Genomic DNA, 26393 nt, shown 5'->3' on the forward strand with positions numbered 1-26393 from the left:
CTTTTACCTAGCAGTCCCTTGGTTATATTCTCGTCTTTCACTGCCAGGAGCATGAGGTCAGAATTTGCTGGTTTCTTTTGCAGTTTTCAGACTACTGTTCTTAATTTTTCTTCAAAAATCTCTTCTTTAAACCATAGGAAAGAAGGGTCAGTGATATACAAAAGCTTTTCCAGATCTGAAAGTGTGGAAACCAACTAAATGAAACTTGAACTAAATTGGAGTCGAGAAGGCCTGTAGGGAGAGCTCTCAAGCCCTATCACACATCATCAATTAGACCAAACAGGAAGAGACAGGTGCGGGCATCTTCCACTGGAAGTACAAGTACTTTACTACTGAAGGAAGATTTCTCTCCCCACCAGGCAACAGCCCAGCCAACAAGAAACACTGCAGCTCAGCCAATGAGAAGTTGTTGCTGCCCTGAACTGTTACTTTCCCCCAATGCATTTTTGTTTGGAACAGCCCCTCCCTACTCTCCATTTTTCTCTATAAAAGCAGCTTCCCTCTTTTGTTTTCTGGATTTGCCTATGGTTTGCCATAGCATGCACATCCCGAATCGCGGTTCTTTTGGCTATTCCTGAATAAATATTTACTGTCATTTTGGGGGGTAAAATAATTGGTAAATTTGCCTTTTAAGTTCACAAAAGCATATTATAAAACTGCAGTAATTAAAACAATTTGGCAGGTCCTGACACATGATACAGATAGATTACAGAATAAAATAGAGTCCAAACATAGAGCCAACTTTAGATAGAAATATAATATTGGATAAAATTGGCCCTTTAAATCAGTAAGGATTATTGAGACTTCAATCAATGGTGTTGAGGAAAACTTGCTGGCCATTAGGAAAAAAACCAAAAAGACTGGATTTCTATTTTCTTTCTTTGACCAGAATGCATTTCAGACAGAACTAAGATTTAAACTTAAAAATAAACCCATAAATGTATTGGAAGGGCATATGGGGGATTTAAAAAACCATCTTGGAGTATGGAAGGCACAAAACACAGAAGACTTTTTAAAAAAAGGAAAGATGAATTTGAATATGTAAAACATATAGTCTTTTGCAATGCACTAAGTGCCATTAAGAAAGACAAATACAAATAGGAAAATATTTCTAAACCTTTGAACAAGAGCTAATTTCCTTAACACCCAGAAAACTCATATATAAATAAAAAAGAGATAAACAACCCAAAAGAAACAGAGGAAAGGATAAAAATAGCCCACTCATAGGAAAAGAAATACAAGTAAAAGTAGCCAATGAAGGTAGGAATAACAGTTGAGTTTACTCATAATGAAGACTTGCAAATAAAAATGGGGGCACTATTTATTTCATTTATCAGATTGGCAAAGATGAAGAAGTTTGATGACAACATCCAGTGTTGATGAGATTGTGGGTAAATGAACATTATCCCCCACTGTTTGTGGGAGTGGAAATTGGTGCAGGCTCTTTGCAGGATAATTTGGCAATAGCTGACAAAATTCCAAATACATATAACTTTTAGACCCAGCAATTCCATGTACAGGAATTCATCCTTTAGATTTATTTGCAGAAAGTGCACAAAGAATTATGCATAACAATGTTCATCCCAGATTTCTGGTAAATCCTAATGCTGGAAACAACCTAAATGTCCACTAGTAAGCTTCATAAATCGTGGGAAATACATGTAGTGGAATTCTGTGCAGCTTTGAATGAGGTAGATCACTATATGTAAATATGGAAAGATATATTGTTTAGTGTATAAAAGCAAAGTGCAGAACAGAATATAGCATGGTTCTACTTTTGGAAAACAAAAAGGATATGCATTTTATTCTTAGTTTGCCTGTAACATTTCTGGAAAAATTCCTGAAACCTGCTTCATGGCGTCATCCTAACCTCTGATTCCTCAGGTCTCCTTGTTGGCTTCCATCCCTTCTTTCTGCTCAGCTTGGACTCCGTGGTCACTCAATACAACCTTCTGCCACCAGGGCCCTCATTCCCTCCCCCCTTCGCATTCTCTCATAATCCTCAGTATTGGATTAATCCAGCTGTTTGTTTTCTGCAGATCTGCCCCCAGATTGCAAAAATAACTGTGTGTATTGATTCTCACTTGTTTTGTTTTGTTTGCAATCTCACTCGGGTGTTGTGTTGCTTGACAATCTTTTCATTCACCCTACAAATTTTTTCTACATCATTCCTCACAACAGACATTTCAATTTTTACTCCATTATTTAAGCTCCAAGCCTCCTTGTCCTCTGTACTCTCAGCAGATAACATCACTGAGATAAGAGGCCAAGAATGAACTGCTTAAACTCCTTTCTAGAATAATTTTAAAATAATCTACTTCAGGGGTGAGCAAACTACAGCCCTCGTGTCAAATCCAGCCCTGGCTGTGAGCTACAAATGGTTTTACATTTTTAAACGATTGTAAAAATGAAGAAGAGTATGTGACAGACTAAGTGTGGGGCAAAGCCTAGGATGGTTACTATCTGGCCCTTCATGGTGAAAGTTTGCTGAGCCCTGACCTACACCATCACCCATCTTTGATTCTTTTCTTCTCAATTCAGAGAAGCCCCTTTCTCCTTGCCAAGGCTGACCTGGAAACCTCTGATCTGACGCAATCTCCTTCTGCCTCTTCTCTGTTCTTCTCCATGGCAAGCCGAAGTATGGTGTTTTTTTTTTTTTTTTTGGTGAGCAAGAGTCACCCTGAGCTAACATCTGTTACCAATCTTCCTCTTTTTTTTTCGCTTGAGGAAGATTAGCCCTGAGCTAACATCTGTGCCAACCTTCCTTTAGCCTCCCCTCACTACCTGGGGTCAAGGCCTCTCTTATGTGAACTTAGAATACTCGGTGCTTCCCTCCGCCACCCCCGGCCCCTACGGCTCGCATGAAGCACCGCAGGCGTGGAATAAACACGTGTTGACCGACTGGACTCCAAAGCCCCCTGAAGGAGGCGCTGTGTCCGGCAGTATGTCTGGAGGGTTCTTCCCAAGGAGGGAAGGCAGGTGCAAAGGCAAGGAGGCGCAGAGGTGCCTGACGGCCGGACAGCCCGGACGGGAAGCGTTAGCCACAGGGGGCGAGCGACCATCGAGACGCACCGACCTCCGAGAGTCCTAGAGGGGAAACGGAAGGGACCCCTTCCTTACGCGCCTGACAGCCTCCGCAGCCCACTTCCGGTCCGCCGAGGGCGCCGGCCAGCCGGGAGCGGGTGCGGGGCCGCGGGTGAGAGGGCGGTTGGGCCGCACGGGGCGGCGGGGTGGAGGCGGACGGGCCAGGGGGCCGAGCTGTGGTGCTGCTGCGGGCTCGCATGTCCCGGGAGCTGCCTCCCGCCGCACCGAGGCCTCGCGGGTCGGGCGCGGGGGTCCGCGCCGCCTCGGCTTAGGTGGGAGCGAGGCCGATCCCGCCCGGCCGGGGTTGGCTTAACGCGGGGGTGTCCACGAACCCGAGACCTTGAACCAAAGCGGAACGCTCTGAAAAGTGAAAGTAGTCATTTTAGAGCGAGGCGTAGGACACTCCTTTAAGACTAGCTATGGGACGCCTTGTATTTGTCCAGTGCCAGGGATGAAAAATGATTGAGGCCCTTTCTTGCCTTCAGGGAACCTGGTAGTCGGAGACACATTGGTAAACGTTTGCGCTACAGTGCTATAAACGCAGTAGTGGAATGAATAAATGCAGTAGCTGGAAAGTCATGAAAGAGAAATCTCAATTGATGCAGCAGAGAAGATGAATAGACTGAAGGTGTGAAATAGGTTTAGGAAAGGTAGATAAATACACAGACATGCGATAGAATATTAAGCAGAAGTTCAGGCGTGCCTTCTGCCAGCTGCTCCTTCTCTGCTCCATTTAGAGTATCTTCCCCTTGTGAAAGCGGAGCCCCTCAACCCCTGGACTTCCAAGTCGGTCTCCTCAGACTAGGTGCCCGCCCCCCATCATGGAATTAAATAGTACTCCTCCTCCAGTCTAGTACAAGCCTCTTTCTCACGAGTACTTGCACCTACCTTAACCTTTGTATCTTTTTGACTTCCCACGTTTCTCATCTATACCATATGTTTTGGGAGGCCGACCTCGGCCAGCAATGTACCCTCTTATGTCTTCAGTTTCTTCATCTGAAAAGTAGGGAGAGTAGTCCCCACCATACAGAATTGTTGTAAGTGTTAAATGAGAGTATGTTCACATGCTTTCTAAATTGTAAAGCCTCCACAAGTTCGAAGTCTACCCATCAGTTGTAATAAGGTGTCTGTGTTGCTCTGTTGTTTTCTTTAGGTTGAGCACACCGTCACATGCAAGCCACCAGTAATTGGTTTTACCTCCAAAAGATGTCTTGACTTTGCTGCTTTGCCACCACCCTGATCTAAGCTGCTGTCATCTCCTGCTCGGACCACCGTAAGTGCCATCCCTTGACGTGATTTTCAGGATGTATGTTCAGTCTTTTGAAAATGCCTCGTAGAAAGTAATTACCATGTTCTTCAGCAGAATATTCATTGATGGAGAGACAGAACTGGGATGGACTGACCTTTCCTAAGTGTCTCACTTATGCTGTCATCGTTGTCTGTCTGGTCTTCCCAACAGACCCTCAGTCCTCTGGGAGGGAGTGTGAAGATGCTTAAAGAGCGTCCAGGGATGGCGGAAGAGCCTCAGCAGCAGATGGGTGTTCCTGTGGTAAAACTGGAGAAGGAGTTGCCATGGGGCAGGGGAAGGGAGGACCCTAGTCCTGAGACTTTCCGTCTGAGGTTTCGGCAGTTCCGCTACCAGGAGGCAGCTGGTCCCCAGGAAGCCCTCAGGGAACTCCAGGAGCTCTGTCGTCGGTGGCTGAGGCCCGAGCTGCACACCAAGGAGCAGATCCTGGAGCTGCTGGTGCTGGAGCAGTTCCTGACCATCCTGCCCCGCGAGTTCTACGCCTGGATTCGGGAGCATGGCCTGGAGAGTGGCAAAGCCCTGGTGGCCCTGGTGGAGGATTTCACAGAGAGAGCGTTGGAGGCCAAGGCGGTGGGTGAGAAGGGGTTCCCGGGTCTTGTTTTGTTGGTGTGGGAAGGGGAGATTTAGATATTGAAAGGTTTGAGGAAGCAGTGGGAGTAGATGGGGCATAGAATCTGCCTCCTCTGGTCCCAGACTCCCTGAGGTACATTTTGGAGGGCAGTGGAGTTTTTAGCAAGAAAAGCCATTCCCTGGGAAGATGCAGGGCCTGTGGAAGGGCCGTTAGCTTCCTTTTTGGTCATCAGGGCAGAGGCCTGGCTGTATGTCCGTTGTGAGCCTCAGGCCCAAAGAAGGCAGTTGTGATTGATTTCACAGTCCCTCATAGACCCATTCCTCTTTGGGCAGAGATGCATATGGGAATGCAGGGATTCCACTTGGTGAATATCCTTACCAAGAGGAGTTGTCTGTAACTGTGTTGTTTCCATGTCTGGGATGTCAGCTCACATGGCTCATGTAGAGATTCTGTGGTGGTGTTCTGGTGACACCAAGTAAGTGCACCTCAGATGCTTCCTTGGGACTCTGGCCATGTCTCTGTCACTCTTTGGTACAGTCACCTGATTGTAGGCTGGGAAAGAAAAGAGCAGGACTGAATGTTACTGTTTTGCTTGCAAGTAATGGTCTTGCTTTAGTTTATCCTCCTTTTCCCACTGCAGTTACTCTGACTTCCTTTGTAATCCTAAGAGAGTTTTTTTTTTCCTCCCAACTCAGAAGCTTAAAAGTAGACAGGATGGGTCTATTTTAGTGAGTGTCTCAGATTGAGTTGTCCTGATTTTCCTTGCTATTTTTAGAGCAACTTTTTCTCACTAGCTAATTCACTGCAGAGTCTAGGCTTTGTGTTTTTTACTTTCAGCATCTGTTAATGGGGAATTTTTTTTCTGGTGTTGAGCATATTGGGCTAAAGTTCTTTTTTTTTTTTTTTTTTAAATGAAGTTTATTTTATTTTATTTTTTCCCCAAAGCCCCAGTGGATAGTTGTATGTCATAGTTGCACATCCTTCTAGTTGCTGTATGTGGGACGTGGCCTGAGGATGGCCAGAGAAGCGGTGCGTCGGTGCGTGCTCGGGATCTGAACCCCGGGCCGCCAGCAGCAGAGCACGCGCACCCAACCGCTAAGCCACGGGACCGGCCCTGGGCTAAAGTTCTCAACAAAACAATATTTAGGCTTTCTGTGATGTTATTCATGGTGGAATTTGATCAGTAGCGAGGCAGGCAGAGGGCACTCTTGTGAAATGGCATGGACACAGAAAAGCTGCGCAGAGCCTGATAAAGGGAGTTGAGCTTTCTTTTCACCTTCTCGCTGATGTCCTGGGGAAGTGCTGAGCTGGCTCATCCTTCCGCTCTCCTGCAGCTGGAATGATTCTTTTCTTGGCTTTCTTTTTAGGTTTTAATTCAACTCCCTTCATAACAGCTTTACCCAGTCCTTATTCTAATAGGTGTTGGGGACTGTTCTTAGGTTGCATGCCACGTGCAAGGAGAACAAGAGGAGACAGCACTCTGCAGAGGCCCTTGGGAAACAGGTGTCCACCTGGGGCCAGTGGAGGTCAAGCCCGAGTGGGGGATGCCCCATGGGGAAGGAGTTCAAGGCCTCAACCAAGGCACCGAGGAGCAGCTCAGTCAGGATCCTGGAGATGGGACGCGGGCCTTCCAGGAGCAGGGTAAGATTCAAACAGTAAGGAAGTAAGGCACAGAAGATGGTGCTTTGTGCCCTCCCCCTTCCCTTTTCCTTTTCAAACCCAGCAATTGATAAACTAAGTTACCTGCGAGGTATAATTCTGAGTTTTCCTGGCTACTTCCTTGACTTCAGCAGGAAACAGATGAAGTGAAATTGTTTTCTATACCTTGACTCTCTGATTTCTGCAGGGGATATCTGAGATCATACTCTCATATTTCTTCTCTTCTCCTTTCCCTCACATCCCTTCTAGAAACTGCCAGGAAATATGCAGCTGACACGTAGGGATATTTTGTAAGTGGGCAGACACACCATATCCCTATAAGTGATATGTGAGTTTATTATTATTGACTCTCAAAGAGGGTTATTCCCAGAGTGTTACCAGGGAGCGTGAATAGCCCTCAAGGGACAGGGGATACTGAGTGGGGACCATCTTGCCAGCTGAGGGTAGGGTACACCCACAGCCCTGTGTGTCTGGTGTCTCCTTATGGTTCCTGGCGTTCTGTGTGTCAGGCAGTGGACACCTTTGAACGCCCTAACTGCAAGACAGCACTAATCCTTCTCATGCTTTTTTCTTTCCCTGCTCAGCTTTCCCAATTCTTCAGTCTGGTCCTGGCCTTCCCACAGTGAACACCAGAGACCAAGAGATGGCAGCTGGGTTCCTTACAGCTGGATCCCAGGTGAGCCGTGCCTCTGCACTTCCGGGGATCATGACGTTGCTTTGAATGAGGTTCACCTTCCCCAAGATTTCTCTGCACAAAGTTGAATTATTTTACCTTTCTTGTCTGATGGGCATGACAACTTCGTTTTCTCCACTTTACCATCCTCAGTTGTTAATTTGAATTGAGCCTTATGCCAGGCGTAAGGCTCAATTCACTTGTTTCTATTGCTTTTTGACTTTTTTTTTTTGAATGACTCAGTATGACTCTTAATTGTGAGGAGGAAGACGTTATTGACAGAAACCCCATAGGTATGATCTAGGCTGTGGTGGTTGGCCAGGAGATCAGTAACCCTTTGTGGATACTTCTTCTGGGCCCCGTCCTCCCCCAACATCAGCAGGAATGGAGCTGACTCATGGGGGCTCCAGGAGTGCTGAGCAGAGTGGTCTCTCTGGCATTGACTCTGGCTCCACCAGGAGTTTTGGCCTTGTTTGCACTTGTTAGCCTGACACGAATGGGAGTACGCAGAGCACACATGGGGCGCTCTTGCTACCTGCATGGGATGCTGAGCATTACCAGGGAGGTGGAGGTGGGGCATTTCCAACATGGCACCTTTCTGAAGGGGACGATGAGGCTTAAAGTGAAGTGTTCCTTGGAGAAGGAAAGATGTCATTTGGCAGAAGAAAAGAAGCAAGTCAAGTCTGATCTGGCTAAAGCAGTATTGGGCAAGGTCTGATGCCTGTATCATTTGCTATCCTGTTTTCCAAGGACGTGGTTTGGAGGACATGAAGAGTGACAGCAGTGAGTTTTAATTTGGTCAGACCCTCTCCTTCTACCATAATGGTCTTTGTCATGGTGTTGTGAAGGGCAACACATTTATTTTTAACAAGGCCGTGTTCTCAAGACAGAGCTTGCCCAAATGTTTACTTATTTCTGAGGGAAATCAGTTCTAGATGAGGGGTAAATAGCAGCTCCCAAGCTCGCTCAAGCTTGAGGATTGAGTGGCGGTGATTGCAGAGTGGAAATTTGATGCTTGGTTATTAGGGCACAAGCTAAGCGGCTGCAGCAGAGACTCAAAAATACAGTGGCTCAAACAAGTCTGTTACTTTTCTGTCATTAAACCATCGAAGGGTAGGCGCTTCTGCTCCCAAGGCCGTCTAGGGACCCGGTTCCTTCTGTCTTCTTGCTCTTCTTCCCTAGAGTGTTGTCCCCTTTGGTCTCTCCTGCGTTTAGGTTTTGGGATTATTTCTTTATCCATAGCAATCTCCTGTTGTTTCAGGGGTTGGGGCCATTTAAGGATATGGCCCTGGCCTTCCCCGAGGAGGAGTGGAGGCACGTGACCCCAGCCCAGATAGACTGCTTTGGGGAATACGTGGAACCTCAGGACTGCGGGGTCTCACCTCCAGGTAAGACTGTTTCTATCCCACAGGTAAGAAAGTGAGGGGTTTTGAAAGCTAAGATCAGGGTTCTTCCCCTGCCCCAGATTTCAGAGCCTGGTGCTATTGACAAAGGAGGGAGATTTCTTGGCTGATGAGTAAACGGGTTCAAGGGAAGAGCATGGACCAGGGGTGTAAGGAGCTGGCTAGGTGCTTTCCTGTGTCAGGAGAGGAGCAGCCATGGGGGCAAGAAAGCATGAGGTAGTTATTCTGGTTGTAATGAGACAGGTCAGTCATTAGTTCCTTGAACACCTACTCTGTGTACATGATTGAAGGGTATCAAGGGCTTGAGAGCAAGAGAAGCAGCAAAAGATGGATCCTCTGATCTCCTTCATTCAGCAGGTACTTATTGAGTGCTTTCTGTGTATGGGCCCTGTGTTAGTAGCTTTGTGTTGGGGCACAACTAACATACATGGAACCCTCGGAGCATGCAGTGTGTGTGTAGAGGAGGGCACGAGGATGCACAGTAGGGTTTTAGAAACGGGAGAGGTCAGAGCGGGCCTGTGTCACAGAGCAAGCAGAGCCTTGCCTGGGCCTGTCTCAAGTGGTGGCCAGGTTTTACCTGTGGTCAGAGCTGGGAGGACGAGGCCATTACACACGTGAAAGGAGCTCAGAGGAGGAACAACAAGAGAGAAGAGGAGGAGGGCAGAGTGAGCCATGGGAAGCGCAAGGTGAGGGCCCTGTTGGGAGAGCCGGCGGGGCTCTGCAGGGGCTTGGGGACTGACAGAGTGAAGAGCAGTGTGGAAATCTCTGGGTTGAATGGGGAGAACAGTGAGGAGAGGAACCGAAACGTGGCTGGGAGTGGCCTGCTTTTTTGTTCCCTCTACTTCTCTTCCTTTCATAACTTCTTTGTGAGTTGTGTGCTGACCACCCATCTGCACTGACCCCAGCTGGTCTTTTCTCATCTCGGTATTGAGGGCTGAGTGAGAGTATCATCGTACTTCCTTCAGGACGTGAGACAACCCATCTTGGCTCCACCACTTCCTAACTGTGACCCTGGGCATCTCACTTGACTGACTTTTCAGATCTCGGTTTCCTCAGTTGTAAAGTGGGGATATTCATAGAACACTGTCTTATGGCATTGTGTGGATTAAATGAGATAAGAAATCTAAATTTGGCAAACATGGTAGTGTTAGATACTTTTAACAGTTGTATAAATATTATTAAGTGATTTCTTTATCAGGAATTTATTTGTCAGTCAACATGGTATTTATCATGTTGATATTTATCATGTTATTTATCAGTCAAATGATTTATCAGTCAACATTCATTCATTTATTCACCCAAAAATATTTATTTGGCACTTACCATGTGGCCAACACTTTACTAGTCACTATTAGTTAAAAATAAAGGCGCTTGCCTCTACAGTGCTTATAAAGAGCCCGAGTGTGTGTAATAATGGTCATTACAGAGTAGTGTAGGGGGTGCTAGAGGAGGGGGCTTAGGAGACCTGGGTCCGGTACAAGGGTGTCACACCATGACAAAGAGATGCAAGATTTCTGTAATGGCAAAGGATGTGGAGACCCTCAGAGATAACTGCACAGCATAGCAGCTTGTGTAGTGTGCCCCCGCTGGAGGTACCAGCGTCCTAGCACCTTAATCCCCCTCAGGGATGTACCTCTGCCAGTAACGCTACTATGTGGGGGAAGGATTCTTCCCTCCCATTCCCAGAGGGTTTTTACACCCTTCTGGTCATTTCTGACTGTTCTAGAGACTCTGGCTCTATGTTTGTCCTCTTACCCACTCATTGTTGCAAAACAGCCCAAGCATTGCCCTAAGCGTTTATGCTGAGGCTGGGTGAGGTAAAGGTCCGTTCCCAAGCTCACTATCCACTAGCCGTCTCAACCTTCAGGTCTTCCTGAGATTCATTCCCATGTAATTTCAGCTTTTGCGTTGACAGCTGTGTAGGATTGGGCCTGAGAAAATAAATTACATAATATGTAATATCTAGCACATATTCTCATTTCCCCAGGGTCCAGTTAAGTTTCATGCATTGCATTTGGTTTTAATTTTACCATTCATAACACCTCAAAACTGGAAACTATCCAAAGGATTATCAGTAAATTAATAAATAGATTGTAATATATTCTTTCAGTGTAATACTATACACCAATGAAAAAGAGTGGAGTGTAACTATAGCTACACACCATGATAGAGGTGAGTCTCACAAGCATAATATTGAGCAGAAGAAGCCAGAAACAGTGCAGGAATCAATTACATAAAGTTCAAGAACAGGCAACAATACTTTATGGTAATAAAAGTCTGGATAGCATGTTCCCCTGGGGTGGGATATAGTCACTGGAGGGGATGGGAGAGGGATTTCTACGTGGTGGTAATGTTGTTTCTTGAGCTGGGTGTTGTTTACATGGTTGTGTTCATTATGAAAATTCTTTGAACTCTACATTTATGTTTTGTACACTTATACTTTCATAAGAAGTTTATAAAACAGAAGAATACATCTGAGGTGATATCGTGTCGTTCGTATTTTATCAAATCGGGAGACGTGTTGTCCATTTTCTTTTTATCTTTTAACGGTTTTGCCTGAAAAGGACTCCTTCCCCCTTTAAGTACCACTTGTCATTTCCCGCTTTTTTCCTCCCTTGGCTTCTTTGCTCCATTTTCTCCTCTTTTTGTCTCCTCCCCTTCCTCTTGTACTGCTATAAATAATTGTTCTGTTAACTTAGAGTATGAGAGGGATCATAGGAAGGACTTTTAGAAGGGTCAAGTTGGGACATTTCTCTATAAAAACACGGGCATTTCAGTATAATAAATATGCTAACATAGAGGCACTTGGGTACGAGAACGTCAGTGACAGACTGTTTGTTCATCGATCTAGTAGTCATTAAGCATCTTCCCTGAGTCAGTCCTGGGCCAGGCTCTCAGGAGACCCAGATTAATAAAACCTGGTTAGGTGGAGAGAGCAGCCTGAGCAGGGACAGCCAGTGGAGCAAGTGTATTAAGAACGTGGAGAACTGCAAGTGGTTCACCATTGGGGAACAGGTTTGTAATCACTGGGGAAGGCAAAACATCGTGATGGATGTGAAGTAGCATTTACAACAAGGTCACATATGAATAAGTTAAGTGCTAATTGAGTACATATGTGCTGAAGGACCCAGGCTAAGAGAATAATCAGGGCCTGTTTCTTAGAGGAAATCATGGAGTTATATCTCGAAGGAAAAAAAAGTCTGAAGTAGTAGAAAGTGAAACCAGAGGGCATTACAATTTGGCAGACTGTTCTGTAAAAATGTGTAGAGATTGTCTTAGCTCGGGCTGCTATAACAAAATACCATACACTGGGTGGCTTAAACAACAGACGTTTATTTCTCACAGTTCTGGAGGATCGAGTTGCTGGCAGATTCATTTTCTAGTGAGGACCGTCTTCCTGGCTTGCAGCTGACACCTTTTTGCTATGTCCTCACATGGCAGAGAGAGAGAGAGAGATCTCGTGTCTCTTCCTCTTTTTATAAGGGCATTAATTTCATCATGAGGGATCATGCTAACATGACCGCTTTGTGTGGTACAGAGTGAGCTTTGGTTTCCACTCTTCTTGTTACAAGGACACTAATCCCATCATGGGGGCTCCACCTTCATGATCTCACCTAATTAGTTCCCAAAGGCGCCACCTAGTAATAGCATCACACTGGGGCTTAGAGCTTCAACCCATGAATTTGGGAAGGGACACAGTCAGTAACAGAGATGGAACAAAGTAAAGGAATGTCTGGTTTTAGAGTCCAAGAAAGTGAAACGTATTGAGGTTGTTGGTCAAAGGGAAAAAGAAGGAATTGTTAATGGGATACCTTTAGAAGCGAAGTTCTAACATAAATTTACTTTTGTAGCTGCTACAGAATCAGTTTGTGTCTCCTTTGTCCTGTAGGCATTGGGAGCAAGGAAAAGGAGGAAAAAACCCAGCAGGCAGACCTCAAGGGGGCGCTTGCTCGGGTGACGTCAGAGAGGTTTGGGGAAGCCGCTCTCCAGAGCCCTGAGCTTGGAAGAATCTGTGAGCAGGAGCCCGGTAGCTCTGTGGGAAACGTGCCAGGGCCTCCTCCTCCCCAGCATGGCGTCATACCCCTGCCTGATGACCTCAAGACGCACAGCTCCTTCTGGAAGCCTTTTCAGTGCCCCGAGTGTGGAAAAGGCTTCAGTCGGAGCTCAAATCTTGTCAGACACCAGCGCACCCACGAAGAAGAGAAATCCTATGGCTGCGTTGAGTGTGGGAAAGGGTTCACTCTGAGAGAGTACCTCATGAAGCACCAGAGAACCCACCTGGGAAAGAGACCCTATGTGTGCAGCGAGTGCTGGAAGACCTTCAGTCAGAGGCACCACCTCGAGGTCCACCAGAGGAGTCACACGGGGGAGAAGCCCTACAAATGTGGTGAATGCTGGAAAAGCTTCAGCCGGAGACAGCATCTTCAGGTGCATCGGAGAACTCACACTGGGGAAAAGCCCTACACCTGCGAGTGTGGCAAAAGCTTCAGCAGGAACGCCAACCTGGCCGTGCACCGGCGAGCCCACACCGGGGAGAAGCCGTATGGGTGCCAGGTGTGTGGGAAACGGTTCAGTAAAGGGGAGCGGCTGGTCAGACACCAGAGGATCCACACCGGAGAGAAGCCCTACCACTGCCCTGCCTGTGGGAGGAGCTTCAACCAGAGGTCCATCCTTAATCGGCATCAGAAAACTCAGCATCGCCAGGAGGCTCTGCTGCAGTAAGGACGCCCTGCAGAAATGCTCCTTTTTTGCTAATGGAAGGTGTGGAGAAGGTGGGACCTTCCAGGACCCCTAAGTGGAGGGAGACCTCGTTGGAGAATGCATTCATCTTTATTCACTGAAGTGCTTTGGGGGCGCATTGAGGAATGATGGGGTGCAGAAAGGCACTTCGACCCATCTTCTTTCCACTCATTCTCAAACAGGAAAAGGGCAAGGCCTGGTATATTCTGAGTTTCCAGAGAGCACAGCTCCTCACGTCTCTTATCCAAATGGTGCTAACAATTTTTCTTACCGTCTTTTGGGGAAACGATATCCCGAGTTTCAGTTCAGGTTGAGGTTTTCCTCCTCAACCTGGACGTTCATATCTGCCTCCTCACAAGTCTGGGAATCAAGGCAAAGTTTGGTCCCACGTTGGCAGCTTGAACTCTATCTCCCTTCCTCCTCCGACTCTTCCATTTAACAAGTATTTATTGAACACCTACTATACGCCTGGTCTGGGAGTGCACTGGTGAGCAAGACAGACGAGGCCTGGTTTCCCAGAGCTTGTGCTACAGCATTGGACGCACACGAAACCCTTGACAACTGAAAGTCATTCCAGGTCACATCTGTGGTGAGTGCCGTGCGACAGGGTATCTTCGTGCTCGCTCGTTCTGCCCGCCTCCTCGGGCGCTGGATCTTCCCTCCCCGTGGGGCTCGCTCAGGCAGCCTCGTTTGCTTTACTTTATTTGTAGCCCCCTTGTCTCTAGCATTCTTCCCTCATTTGTCAAGTTTTCCTATCCCATTATTCTTTGTACTATAACAGCTGTCCCCACATCTATTAGGAAATTAATATTTTGCTATTGATCACTGAATAAACAGAGTATTTTAAAAAACATTCAGTTCTGTATAAAGATATAATTAAATGAGTCTGAAAGATGAACTGGTATTAATATCCTACGTTTGATGGCACTTTACAGTATATAAAATGCTTTTCTCTGTATTCTCACTTGACTCATTCTGCAGATATTCATTGAGGCCTGATGGTGTGCCAGGAACTCCCCTAGGTGCTTGAGGTACATCAGTGGGTAAAACGAGGACAGCCCCTGACCTCGTGGAGCTTACATTTTAGTGAATGTGTTTGATCTTCAGAACCACCCCAGCTGGAGCCCGGGGGATGCTCCCATGAACCCGCTGGACCTGGGATCTGAGCCTGTGCCTCGGTCTAGGCAGCTTCTTGCCCTGAAATGTGTTTGCCACCTACCTCTTGTTACTGAATGATGTGTGTCCTCAGTGCATCTAGGTCCTTGCCATCCGAGAGGTGCTTGGGGTCCTGAACGTCAGCTGGAGATGATGAGATGGTGGCAGCCTGTTTTGCATGAGTGCCAATTTAGGAAAAATAAAGATGTCTATAGACATTAAAAAAAATACATTTCTTTGAGAAGATGTAGTATTTGTAACTGTTTCAGCTTTCTTATGTTATTTTGCCATCACTCAAGGGTGTTTTAACTGTTTGAAATTCTGGAAACTGCATAACCAGCATGGGCTGCACTGCAGTGTGGTTATGCTATGCCTCTGAATGCCGACTGCTGAGTAAGTTAGGTTTTTGACTGTACTATGAGTTAGTCTTTTGAGAGTGTACTATAATTGCAAGATGTGATTTGTCTCATGGTGCCTCAATGTCATGTTCTTTTACTGGGACTTTTTTTTTTCATTTTCATTTTAAATAAGATAAATGGTAATGATGTTAACACAGTTGCATTACTCAGTCTGCTTTGAAACACATTATTTTATCACCCATTTCTTGGCAGATAGCCATGGTGTTTAATTTTGATTTAGCAAGTGATCTCCTGGCCTCTCAGCTCTCCCCATGAGGCTTCACTAACCAGGGCTGCGCTACTTCTCACCAATGTCGAGGTCCAGATGCAAAATCGGTTCTTTTTTTTTCCCATTTCCCAGACAAGCCAGGCAAGGCTTACAGCCACCTGACAGCCAAACCCAAGGGAAGGCTTTTGCTAAGCCTCTGGCTTCTAATCTGTAGGACACGGGGTCTGACCTGGCCTGAATTTGGCCTTCTCTAAGAGGTCTGTATTCTAAAGCTAGAGTGGGAAGCATGGGGCCACCATGGGCTGAGAGTTGCTCATCAGTGGTCCTTCTGTTTACCTGAATAAATTGTAGATTCTCTTTGGTCATAGGCTTAGCCAAACAGGCCTCTGGGTTTTCAGCCAGTTGGAATCTCTTGAGAGAAGCTTCAGTAGGAGCCGGGTAGAAATCTTTCCCTTTTGGGCTCCCCTGTCTGCTTTGAGACCAAAGCTTACGGATGATGCCTCCAAAAAGCATCAAAAGAGGGTTTTTCCCATGGAATTATAGTAGCCTTATTTTTGATATCTATTCAGATGTCAAATATTTTATTTTCTGTTTTTCTATTTAGAAATTTTTTATAACAGAAAATTTCAAACCATATAAATGAATCCTTGTATATTCATCATTCAACTTTAACCATTATAAACTCATAGCCAATCTTGTTTCGTCTCTACCTCCACCTCTTCCCCATCTTCCTTCCGCTCTGAAGTATATTCAAACAAATCCCAAATGTTGTTATTTATAAGTATTTCAGAGTGTACCTCTGAAGGGTAAGGACTCTTTAAAAAAATAACCACAACACTATTATACCTAAAAAGTAACAATTCCTTCATTCCCAATTAATGTTTTTTTAAAAAAACCACATAATTTATTAAAAGCTTCTTTAAGATCCAAGTAAGATCCATAAATTGTAATTGGTTGCTGTGTTAAGTCTAATAATCTATGGTTCCTATCCTTTTTTCCCCTTGAGTTTCATTCATTGACACAACTGGATTATTTATCCTGTAGAGTTTCTTACATTCTGAATTTTGTTGTTTGCTTACCCATGGCGTTATTTAATATAGTTCTCTCCCATCTGTATTAACTAAAAACATAGGTCTTAGAGGTATGACCAGATTCATATTTCACATTTTGGCAAGAAGACCTTATAGAGGTGGCATGTCTGGTTGTTTCTCATTATATGATGTTAGGAGCCTAGATCCATTTATTTCATTAATTCTATAAATGACTCTTCATTTATTAGCTGGAATGTTTCTGTAATAAATTTTTCTCATTAACTATTAGGTTACTCTTAGATATAGTTCATAGAGGAAAGGAAATGCTTGATTCTTCCTTCTCTTTACCTGTTTTCACAGTGATCTGGTTGCTTTGCTTCCTTTAAAAGTGATCATTTATTTTTTTTAAATCAAAATGCATTCATGGATTTAAACCAGTCCACTGCAATTATTATTCTTATTGATGCTCAGATACTTCCTACTTTTTGCCAGTGGGAGCCTCTTCACCTTGGCTCCTGTTTCCTTTTGACACAGCCCTAATCATCTTTGATAGCTTCTTTGCTTTCTGGGATGACAAGATGTTAACAAGCTCATCTCGTACATTTCCTGCCCCTTTTGAGAGTGAAGGAAAGTGCTATTAATTATGTCAGGACAGTGATGTAAACTGGAACTCCAGGGCAAAGAGGGACATTTGGTCACCTTATATGCAGCCTGCACTGTGTTTGATCTGGTGTCGCAGTTCCCTCACGCAGGGGTGACGTTATGCGCTGTCAGGGCCTGGCTGCGTGTGCCATGCTGCTGTGATGAGGAAGGGTGCCGCTCCCAGGGGTATGATCTTTGTAAGAGAAACTCCTTTTTATCCCCTCGGTGATCACAGAACTAGGTAACTTTTTGCCCAAAGTCTGTCCTGGGGAGTTACTGCCTTAAAACATTGCTTCTTAAAATGTATGTTGTCTGCAGGCTGATTAACTATGCTTAAATACTTTAAATACCTGTTTTATCCTAGCCTAGGGGCAAGTAGAAGAACCTTTGTTTCTTAAAAAAATAAGCCGGTTTCAAGTCCCATCCCTCTCCACCCTGCAACGCAAGTTGTCTTGACCCACTTCTGAGACAGGAAAGTAACTGGCAGAACACGTTCCTCTAGAGTCTACTTGCTCTTGTAAACTCTGCCAGAGTTTTTCAACTTCAGCGCTATTGACATTTGTGCCAGATGATTCTTTGTTTTGGAGGCTGTCCTGGCTGTTTAGTGCATTATGGGAGCTTTAGCAGCATCCCTGGCCTCAGCCTACTAGATGCCAGTAGCATCTCCAGATTGTGACAACTAAAGATGTTTCCAGACGTTGCCAAATGTCCCCTGGGGGGCAAAATTGACCCCAGCTGAGAACCACTTGCGTTTAGCATTCAGGAAACAGCTAAAGCGAGTTAGATGGTTTAGCTATTGAAAGAAAGGACTGGAATTCCCCCTAACCTTAAAGCCCCAGCCTCATTTCTAGAAAACAAAGGAATTTTACTAGAGATCACTTGGGTTGAATGTAGTATTGCCAAGCAGAGCCAACAGCTGTTGAAGTAGAATCTCAGGATAGGGTCCTGCAAATCTAGAACAAGCAACCCAGGTGGTTCCTATGCAGGCAGCCTGGCTCTTTGCCTTGGCTTCCTTTCAGGCAGGCACCTGCCAGGAAGCCTCTGCATCACAGTGAGCTTTTGCTTGGGCCTAGATTCACCTTTCTCAGTAAATGTATGTGCCTAGTGGGGGCCACTAAGCTCAGTGCAGCCTGTTTCAACCTTTTTTTCTCCTCTACAATATGGTCTTCAAGGCACACAGTAGACAGTAAATATTTGAATAAATGAAAGGCCTCAATTTCTACCTTTTTTAGTAGCTAGAAGGCTCTCATGAGGGTGCCTTAGGAGGAAAGAACACACAGCAAGTTGCCCCTATGGCTCTCCTCATCTGGCAGTCACCTCTAGCTGTTGTGCCGCCAATTGCAGCTACATGGAATTCACTTAGAAATTCTACAAGCCAAAGAAATTCACTTGGGCTTCCTAAAATTTTGTATTCTTTTCTTGCCTTTTTCTTTCTTAGTTATGTCAGTGAAGGACATACCTCTAGAGAGTTGTCCAACCCATCTCCAGGATTGACACGTTTCTATAAAAAATTTCAGTAAAACTTTGTTACCACATGGGGATGGTAGGCAATATTCTTCCTTGTGTTTGCCGCTGGGGGTTTAAAGTGCCGGGAGAGTGAGGATGGAAAGGGTTGGGTAATGCAGGTGTTGTGCCTTGGAAAGCAGGGGGACTTAGGAGAAGCAATTTGGTTTTCTGGAAGAGCAAATAGGTTCCAGTAAAAGGGCTGCCATCGCTGTCACTTGCACTAGCCACAGCTCCATCATCTAAGTGGTGAGAGACCAGGAAATGCAGCAAACCCAAGAGCCTGCTTCATATGTTTTCCCTTCCTAGTTAAAAAAACACAGTCTCTAGAGCAGGTGGTAGATTAACTTTTAAATAGAGACTGAGGAGAAGAGGTGGTAGAAGTCCGTATTTGCCTTCTTGATTCCAACCTCCAGAAGCTATTTCAGTGTCATACTAACTCCATGTCTGGGAGAAATGTTAAGTGAATCAGGGTAAAGGATGTACAGGTATTTTGCACTATTCTTATTGCAGCTTTTCTGTAAGCTTGAAATTATTTTCATATAAAAATTTAAAAAATATATATATATAAAAGAATCGACAGGATTTACTAGTTATTATGTGGGAGGAAAAGGGTTCCAAGTCCTTGTCAGATGATGATTGCCCTGAGGTGGAGCTGGAGAGCCATGCAGCATGTAACTAATATCTCATTAGTACCGATTTCGTCACACCTTGTCTTGCACAAGAGCTGCAGATTCATTCCCGTCCTGTTTTCACCATGAGCATGGTTGGCCGAAGCTCGTTCACGTGGTGACTGAAGGAGGACCTCAGGTGCTGTCAGCTTCCTTTCTTTATGGAAAGTCCCATGTTCAGTGTCTCTCTTCATCATTGGTCTTGGTTTTGTGTGATGTCCTCACAGAATACTTTGAACTCACTGGCCTTTGGACTGAGCATTTGCTTACGGCTTTGTGGCCTCTACAGGTACTTTCACCCATGTTACACCTCCTACTCCAGATTAGATACCATTTTTCTGAAAACTCCTGGTCTTAGGCCGTTGCGTCAGTGAGCATCTTTGGTAATTAATTTATGTGCTGGTTAATGCGCATATGCGGATATTCATGTGGGCATTCAGTCTCACAGTGTTTTGGAATTATTTCACAGTTTGTAATTTACTTGGTGCTCAAGACAGACTTCTACAACAGGGCAAAACTGATGGTCAAATAAATAAAATCCAGAGCAGTAACTGGTTTGAGCAGCAGTGAGTTAAAAGGGAAAAGTTAATCTAATTTTAGAATTGTTGGATGTGAAATAACAGAGTTATTAGATTTTGGGTACTGGTGTGTAGACAGCAGGTCAGGGTTGAAAGCCCAGTTTTTTGTTTCTTTAAATTCAGCTGATATGCTGGGAATTAGGCACCTAGAAAGCATTAGCTCGACACCTCTAGTGTGTGATAGAGTTTATGTACCACCCAGTGACTGTGGGTCTATGTCTGGAAGCTCTCCCAACACCAGGCCCTAGGAAACCTCACAGGAGCTCAGCTCCAGCCCACACCCAGTATCTTCACATACTGTTAGATGAGCAGGAGCTGTAACACCCAGAGACCCATAACATTCCAGTGTCCTCACTGTTCCCCACTGCCCTCCCCTACTCTGAAGGGGCCTCAGATACCTCTCTGGTAAATCCCACCTGGCTCTGATCACACCTTGCATTGAAGTACTTTATATTTCAGGAAACTCAGGGGAGCAGTAGGGCAGGTAACTAGACGGGGTGGGGGGGGGTTGACCCTAGAGGTCATTTATTCTTAGAATAATGGCACTTGACTCAAAAGATGTAATCGAGATCCATTGTCTTAGAACTGTCCCTTGCTTTCCATGATACTGTAGAAGATATTGCTGCCTCTGGGTGGTACTCAACACTTAGTAAAACCAGCTCTGTCAGCGTGCTGACGTGTATTTACAGGTTTGCTAGCGGTGGAGTTGGTAAGTCCCTTAGTCATACTTAGTGATCACGGTGAAAACTATCATTAGGATATTCCATGAAGGTTTTGTCCTTCATGCTGTTAATTAATTAGACAGGGAGACCATTAGACTGAGGTGGTTCTAATGCCTTGGAAGCCTATGTAAGCAAACCAAAACCTAAGTCTGTAAATGCCTCAAGGTTAAGAAATTGAAACCTAAGGACAGCCAATCACAAACAGCCAACTAGGCTTTCCCATAGGAGGCAAGCTTAAGCTATAGCCAGATAACCCCCTTGCTTTGCCTCCATGTCCTCTCTATAAATGTCTTGCACTCTACCTCCTGGGGGTGGAGCACCACTTCCAGTTTTTCTGGTTTGGTGCTGGAATCAGTTTTCGTTCAAATAAACTCTTAAAATTTTTAATGTGCTTCAGTTTATCTTTTAACAATGCATTTCAACAGAGATTCCCTAATATCTGAAGACCACTTACATCAAAATCACCTGGGGAACTGGTTTAAAATGTATTTGGGGATGGAGCAGTTTTCCACTGGGACCTAGGAATCTTCATTTTATCCAACTCCTCAGGTGATAATAATGCACATAAATTTCGAGAACGATTGCTCTACCGTGTGGAACACTGTGAACAGATCCTGAAGTCTCCCCCACCAGCCCAATGCAGATAGGAGACGGCCCTACAGATGAGCAGCCAGGCATGATCTTCGTAGCAAAATGCTATTTTACTACTTTCAGCTGGGAGCCGTAACACATGAATCTCTTCAACGACACAGCATAGTTATATCCTGATCACTCACTAGAAAAAGACTCCGAATTTTTCTTTTGGTCAGAAATCCATTCACTGCTATGTCTCAGCACTCAGCACAATGCCCAGCTTAATAAAGCTGCTTAATAAAGATTTCTTCAATGAATCCGTGCCTTTTGCAGTAGTTACCTAAGGCCTCCTTCTCTGCCTGGTGTCATCTCCCTAATTTTCGTGGTTGTCATTGCTCTACTCCACTTTCATGTCCTCATAACGGGGGAGGCAGATGTAGCTCTTTCCTTTGGGCATCCCAGAAGTGCAGCTCTATGAAAAATGCTTGAATTCTGATATAGATGAGGTTGTGCTTATCTGTGACTAGGTGCTGGGCTGAGCGTGGGGAGCACAGGAAAGCAGGTGAGACAGAGGTGGGAGAGGTGAGTGTTGCAGAGGATTCAATAGGAACTCTTTAATAGAATCCTATCTGTAAGTTGTTGTGAAATCTGTGTCCGTAAACCTACCCTTTAACAATATCTTTTTAAGTAAACTGATAGCTCTTTGTTCTGCATAACTATAGAGGCGAATTCAGAGGATGTTGAGGGCATCGATGGGGAGACTATTGGAATAATACAGGAGAGTTTGGGAAACAGCACAGCTTCCGTGACTGACGAGAATCAGTCCCAATTCAGAAGCTGGGCTCGACAGCAGACTAGACTAGATTCTAGATAGTTGGGAATCTCTATTCAAGAAAAGAAAATCTTGCCTTTTGCTTTCTGTTGAATGAGGTGTTGTTTTCTCTTCTTTTACCTTGGCTTCTTAGTAAAATATCTTAAGATGTAATTGTTTTGTGCTTGACTAAAGTAAAGGAATGTCCTGATTTGTTGAAGGGAAATGAACATAACGGGGAGGACATCTGGGAGGGCAAGAGTGAGTGCAGGACCATTTGTTGATTCCACTGTCACTTTGTGTTCGGAGAGGCCATCATGAAGGGCATGTGTCCTTTATTAGGCAGAGATGGCAAAAATAATTGTCCCTTCCTCACTTCACTGTATCTTTTCTCAGTTTTAATATCTATTTCCCAGCCACCCTCCCATCCAAAATGTTCCATTGTCCCACCTACCCTATTACGTTTACATGGAGCTGACTCTAGGAGTCAGCTAAGGGGAGATCCATTCCTCTGCTACAACATTTATGGACCTATCATGGTCAGAATCACTCAATTCATCTGGAAAACACTGACACCAAATCTTAACATTGGATCCTTACTCAATATGTATTATATTCTTGCATTTCATTTTCCTTTCCCACTTTAGTGAATGTAGCGGCAAAATAGAAAAAAGGAATTAGTATAACCCTAAACTAGAGATAGATAGCGAAGACATGCAGATTTCTACTGAAGACCTTTAGTAGAGATTTCAGTTGGTTTTTTCTCTCTTAGCTTGGATGTAGAGAAATTGGAACCCTTGTGCACTGTTGGTGGGAATATAAAAGGGTAAAGCTGCTGTGGAAAACAGTATGGTAGTTCCCCCAAAATTAAAAATAGAATTACCATATGACCCAGCAATTTCACTTCTGGGTATATACCCCAAAGAATTGAAAGCAGGGACTAAAAGAGGTATTTGTACACCTATGTTCATAGCATTATTCACAATAGTCAAGAGGTCGAAGCAGTCCAAGTGTCCATCAATGGATGAACGGATAAAGAAAATGTGGTCCATCCACACGAATATTATTCAGCCTTTAAAAGGAAGGAAATTTTGACACATGCTGCCACATGGATGAAATTTGAAGACATTGTGCCAAGTGAAATAAAAGGACAAGTACTGTGTGGTTCCACTCATAAGAGGTCCCTAGGGTAGTCAAATTCATAGAGACAGAAAGTAGAATGGTGATTGCCAGGAGCTGGGAGCAGAAGAAATGGGGAGTTCTTTAATGAGTACGAAGTTTCAGTTTTGCAAAATGAAGAATTCTATGGAGGGATGGTGGTGATGGTTGCACCACAACGTGAAAGTACTTCATGCCACTGAACTACACACTTTAAATGGTTAAAATGGTAAATTTATGTTAAATATATTTTACCACAATTAAAAAAAAGACTGAGAAATGTGCATTGTCTTTATCAACTTGGAGAATCATTGGTGACGTTGGTGAGAGCAATTTCAGAGGCATAGTGGGAAGAAGGCAGATTCCAGTGGGTTGTGAATCTCTCCCTTGAATTCTAACTCATGTAAACAAGTACCTACCTGAAGTTCATGTAGGCATCATCTCAAACTTATCACATACAAAACCAAACTCTTTGTTCTCTCTCCAGTTTCCAAACCTATTTCTTCCTCATCTTAGTGAATGGATCCTCCATCCCCCCAGTTCCTTAGGCCAAAAAGCTCAGAGCCCTCTCTCTCATTCCCCACATACAAACCATCAGCAAATCCTGTTGGCTCTACTTTCAAAACACAGAGTCTGGCAGCTGCTACTACCTCCAGCACTTTCAGATCTGAGCCACCATCTTCTGTCTTGGACTATTTTAGTAGCCTTTTAATTAATCTCCCTGCTTCTGTACTTTCCTCTCCATAGTCTCTTCACCATATAAGAACCAGATTATTTTTTAAAAATATAAATAAGATTATTTCACTTCTCTATTCAGAACTTTCCAAAGGCTTCCCTTCTTGGAGTAAAAGCCAAAGTCCTTACTTAGCTAACAGTTCTTCCATGTTGGCCAACATGCCAAGAATGCTCCCACTTCGGGCTGTGCTCTTATTGTTCTCTTTGCCTAAAACCTGATTTCTCAGGACCTTCACACAGTTTTATCTCTCTATTCATGTGAGTTTCTGTTTTGAGAGACCTTCCCTAACTACCTGCGATGTTTTAAAAACATGTGTGCATATTCTTTGATGCTCTTCCCATCAAGAGATGCAGTCTAATTCTTCTCTTCTTGAATATTGTCAGGATTTAGTGACTCGTTTCTAACAAATGAAACATGAAGGCAGTGATGCTGTGTCACTTCTGAGGCTGGGTCATAAAAGGTGGTACTTGGGATGCTTGCCATGCTGTGAGGAAGCCCACATCACATCAACAGGCCACACAGAGGTGTTGCAGCAACAGTCCCACTTGTGGTCAGCTGAGAGCCGGCATCAACTGTCAGACGTGTGAGTGAGGAATCCTTCAAGACGACTCCAGCTTGAGCCCGTTTGACTACAACCACGTGAGAGACCCTGAGAGAGAGTTGCCTTACTCAGCCCAGTCTCCCCCAGAAGTATGAGAGAGAAATGACTGCTGTTATTTTAAGCCACTAGTTTGGGTGGTTTGTTATGCAGCAATAGGTGACTGAAGCGCAGCCCTACCCATCTCTAGTCCCTGACCTGGATTTATTTTTCTTTATAGCACTTATAGCTCTTTGACATATTATATGTGTATTTGTTCTCTTTTTCTGCTCTCCTTCCTCCTGCCCTGGAGCAGCAGCTGCATGAAAGCAGGAACTTTGTTTTGTTTGCTGATTCATCCGCAGTGCCTAGAACGGTACCTGGTACATAGTTGTCACTTGAGCTCAAATTGTATTTGTTAAATGGGTGTACCGGTTGCCTTCTGTGTGGAGAAGGCATCCATTGTGACAGGGAAAGTATTGGAGTGAAAATGTTATAGGACTTGGAAAGTGCCACGTAGAAGATGTTTATTATTCTTGAAGATACTTCCGCTTTCTTACTAGTGGTCCTTAATAATGCTATTTTAAAAATGTGGATGATGGAACTATTTTCCTCCTTTTTTTCTTCTTACACACTTTATTTGTTAAACAGAAACAAACATTCTGGTATGTTCACAGAATTGAGTTTGTGCTGCCAGGTCTGTAAGGATGGCTGGGCTTCTGAGCTTTTTGTAGTTGACCTGCGTGCAGGATGAGGAAGAGAACATTCCTGCCCATTTACCCCTCAGCAAGCAGCCTCCAGGCCAGCACTGGAGCCCGTCTGAAAAGGTGTTTGCCGTGAGACGAACCTATGCCTTTCCTTGGAAGAGACGCCTCAGAGCCAGAAAGCCTCCTCACAACCCATCGATGAGCAAGGTAAGTTGACGGTCTTGCATATTTATTCATTGCTGCCCCTCTTTTTTTTTTCCCCTTGTTCAATTTTTTTTTTTTTTTTTTTTTTACCTTGGAGCCAAACCATTGTGTTATTCACCATTATAGCAAATGCATACTAAAGGAAGACCTCTTTTCTATATTGACATCAACTTTTCTTCACATCGTTTTTACATGTTCGGGGTGAGATTTTGTTGCTTTTATTGTGGTTTTGTGTCAGAGACCCAGGGAAGCCTAAATCCAGCCCTGCCAATCTTCCTGACTTCTGAGGGCTCTCAAGGAAACAATATGCTCAAGGAACAATAGCAAACTTTGAGCCAAAGTACTGTTTGGTTAGTATCTGAGTTACACCCAGTAACCTCCACCATGGGCTCACTGGTAAAAGGTGAGCTGGAAAATAGCTTAGGCCTACCTTGCTTTCCTTTCTCAGCCCCAAATCTGAATTGAGGACCTGTGTGCTCAGCCATCGTGTGGAGAGAGAGAGAGGGATGACTGGACTCCAAGTGGGGACTCCATGCAGACACATGGATAGAAGAGGACTACTCAGGGGCCAGGTGGAAGGAAGGGAGCTTCATCCTGGATGCTGATCCTTTAGGGCACACTGCCCTTCATAAAATATGGACCAGTGAACTCCTTGGGGTCGGACCAACTGATTGGTAACTCTTTTTCCTTGGAGGGGTTGGGGAGACATAAAAGGTATTGGTTAAGGCAAAATCATGGGGAGAAAGGCCATAAGTGTTCTTTCTGCAGTGTTTTCCTCATTGTCCTCGTCACCATTGTCATCATCCATAGCAGCATAATTTTATTGAGTCATTATTTTAAACCAGGCAACGTGATAGAGTCTTCTGTGGTTGAGTTTATTAAGATGACCAGGACCTTTTATAAAATTTAAAAAGGACCCAACAATCCTGTTTGGGGTAGAGTTGAGGTGAACATGATCATGCAAAGCAGAGTATGAAAAGGGTTGTAATGGAATGTGAATTATATGGAGTTCCAGAGGAGAGAAAATACTTCCTTTTGCCTGGGGAGACGAGGTAGCTTCATGAAAGGCATGGTATTTTATCTGAGCCTTGAAGGACAACTAGAATTTTGATAGAAATGGACAAGATGGGCCTGCTGGAACAGCATGAGTAGGGGCTAAAAAAGCACAGTGTGTTGAGTAGAATGGTGAATTTCAGATGGACTGGAGTCAAATGGCTGGTAATTGGAGGGGCCAGGACTAGATGCCAGTTGTTACGACTTTC

At 44.6% G+C, this 26393-nt stretch overlaps 1 protein-coding gene across 5 annotated transcripts in view; it reads left to right on the plus strand.

Moving 5' to 3' along the window:
• The first annotated feature begins 3367 nt into the window (after nt 1-3367).
• Nucleotides 3368-26393, plus strand: part of ZSCAN25 (zinc finger and SCAN domain containing 25) — a 104018-nt gene continuing 80992 nt past the window's right edge. Inside the window, exons 1-9 of one of the 5 annotated variants that reach the window (XR_015548617.1) lie at nt 3368-4121; nt 4238-4357; nt 4544-4960; nt 6401-6602; nt 7205-7296; nt 8555-8681; nt 12586-14025; nt 24027-25134; nt 25580-25805. Coding sequence is in view for 2 of the 5 variants with exons in the window: in XM_087417594.1 (XP_087273720.1) it covers nt 4574-4960; nt 6401-6602; nt 7205-7296; nt 8555-8681; nt 12586-13418 (1641 nt within the window). In the remaining 3 variants the exon portion in view is untranslated. Of the gene's footprint in view, nt 4122-4237; nt 4358-4543; nt 4965-6400; nt 6603-7204; nt 7297-8554; nt 8682-12585; nt 15517-24026; nt 25135-25579; nt 25806-26393 lie in introns of those variants that run through there. The other 4 variants (XR_015548616.1, XR_015548618.1, XM_087417594.1 and 1 more) reach the window with 4 other exon arrangements.

This window comes from Ceratotherium simum, chromosome 26, assembly GCF_057802395.1.
Source record: "Ceratotherium simum simum isolate JZ-2026a chromosome 26, ASM5780239v1, whole genome shotgun sequence".
NCBI lineage: Eukaryota > Metazoa > Chordata > Mammalia > Perissodactyla > Rhinocerotidae > Ceratotherium > Ceratotherium simum.